Source organism: Egretta garzetta, unplaced genomic scaffold (genome assembly GCF_000687185.1).
Source record: "Egretta garzetta isolate BGI_Z169 unplaced genomic scaffold, ASM68718v1 scaffold17, whole genome shotgun sequence".
NCBI classification, from domain to species: Eukaryota; Metazoa; Chordata; class Aves; order Pelecaniformes; family Ardeidae; genus Egretta; species Egretta garzetta.
Genome location: NW_009260136.1, coordinates 1,341,133 through 1,343,285, shown reverse-complemented (window position 1 = coordinate 1,343,285; position 2,153 = coordinate 1,341,133). Strand labels below are relative to the sequence as shown.

General features: G+C 43.8%; 1 protein-coding gene across 1 annotated transcript in view; it reads left to right on the top strand.

Moving 5' to 3' along the window:
* DZANK1 (double zinc ribbon and ankyrin repeat domains 1) overlaps positions 1-1,652 on the top strand; it is a 26,250-nt gene extending 24,598 nt beyond the window's left edge. Inside the window, exons 19-20 of the mRNA XM_009641631.2 lie at positions 184-258; positions 513-1,652. Coding sequence (XP_009639926.1) covers positions 184-258; positions 513-678 — 241 coding nt within the window. The 3' untranslated portion in view covers positions 679-1,652. The remainder of the gene's footprint in view (positions 1-183; positions 259-512) is intronic.
* The last annotated feature ends 501 nt before the right edge of the window (positions 1,653-2,153 follow it).

Sequence of the window (2,153 nt, the reverse complement as noted above, 5' to 3'; positions counted from 1 at the left end):
ACTTAAAAGAAAAACACCCGCAAAACCCCGCCAAAAAAAAAAAAAAAAAAAAAATCACCACAACTCCTAGTGTATTCTGTGTTCTCCTATTCATTTTCTTTCGTTTAATTTGCTAGACCGCTTCACCATGTACCAGGACGGTTTCCTTCAGTACTAAGTACATTGCTCCTTCCTCCTACGCAGGCATGGCAACACTGCTCTCCATGAGGCAGTTCTGCTTGGATTGGAGGGAGAGGAGTGCATCCAAGCCCTGTTAGGGTAAGTACTGCCGCCGGGCCTCTAGCTCAGCTACAGGCTGCCCGCAGTCTGCTTGCACAGATCTAGTTGGCAATACTGAAGGGCCTGAGCCTCCCCGAGGCTCAGCACTCTTGTCTCACGGTGGCATCCCTGTAGGATGAGCCATCCAGGAATTCTGAAGTTACTCTGCATCAATGCTTACCTACAAGCCACTTCACTAATTCCAGTAATTTGGAAATGAATTAGAGTAGCTTAAAACTGTTCTTTATTTACAGCTGCAATGCAAGCATAGAAAAGAAGAATGCAAGAGGGCAATCAGCATATGATTTGGCTGTTACAGCTGGAAATGATGAAGTCATTTCATTGTTCATAAGTAAGCTTGGACAGGGAACATTGGACAAACTTGCAAAACCCAGGAACATTAGTCTCATCAGTGTGTGATTGCAATGGCCTTTTCCCCCCAAGATGGAGCTGGAGGTTCTTTGAGTTTGGGAGCGCCTAAGCACGTGCCTAGTTCTGTCTGCAGACTTCACAACCTCAATCAACTCAGGCCCTGTAGCAGCCAACTATTTTGTACAAGATTCCCCCATTCCTTCCCAGCAGTTCAGAGTACAACTCTTCACTGTCCATACTCTGTTCTGCAAGATTTTTCTTCCTTTCCAAACCTGTGCAAGGAGAGGGAGCAACCAAACCTTCCACGGCACAAGGACATTTTAAGGAGACCTGATGAACACTGCTTAAGACAGTTTGACACTTCAGCAATAGCACTGCAAGCTGTACTCCCATTAGCTTATTTTCCATTTTGAAGTTAAAACTGCATTCAGTGCAGCTCATTGCATTAAAGGTCAGATTCTTTTCCTCCAGAAAATTGAGTAAAATTACTTTGCTGTTTTGCCTTTAACTTTTACTTATAAATGCACCAACATGAGGCAGCAGCCAACTACAAATAGATGTTTACAAGGACAGCAGACACGCTAACATTTGGGATAATTAGACATTAATAGCCACAATCCTAACCCCCTGAAGGAGTTTTAAAACTCCTTCCCCATTTTATTTCCAAAAGTATTTAAAAGCATTGGTATATTCAGTATAAAAACGGAAGTGCCTGCCAGCTCTTGCAAGAAACCTAAGTTTTTGCTCCAACATATCCAAAATGGAAACAGCTGGGTTTAAAAAAATAAATTACAAATAAAACCACAAGTAGCAATCCTTAATTAAACCAACAGGAAGAATAGAAGAATCCCTGCAGAAAAAGATTATGTATGCAATGCATCAACCCCAGGTACTTCCCGGACAGACTCAGGTGAATGAAGGAGAATTCAGTCTGCTTCTCACAGAGACAGACATTCTGAAGACAATTTCTTGAAACACAGTCATTCAGTCAAATTGGCAGTGCCAGAGCACACATACAAGACAGATGTCACCAGCAAGTGAGAAGCTACAGTGGCCTAAGAGACCAGTTTCTCTATTTCGCGACGTGTGCTCTTGGCTACATCTTCAACCTCGGTCACCTTCTGAGAAATTTCTTTTTTCTGCAAGGAATAAAAACAATACATTACCTTCTACCACTAAATTGAGCATTGTTCAGCTTCAAGGGTAAAGCGGGCCGCATCTCCCGTAAGGCAAAGGCTGAGAACCAGGTGTCAGGAGGCAACAAACCACTCGTGCAGCGCTGTGGTAAGCAACCAAGAGGCCAGCTAAACAATCCCCAGACTAGACGCTAAAGAACTCTTCCAGAGTCACGGGGGCATAGAACAACATCACAGTAACAACGTGTACGTACAATTCTAGCTTTCATTCGTTCTTTGTCCAGCTTCAGGAACTCCTGCAGCGTCAGCTTAGTAGGATCTTTCCGAAGGGAGAGAAAAGCGCAGCCCACGGAGTGGTTTTTGTGTTCCTCCCTGAAAAGAGGGGCG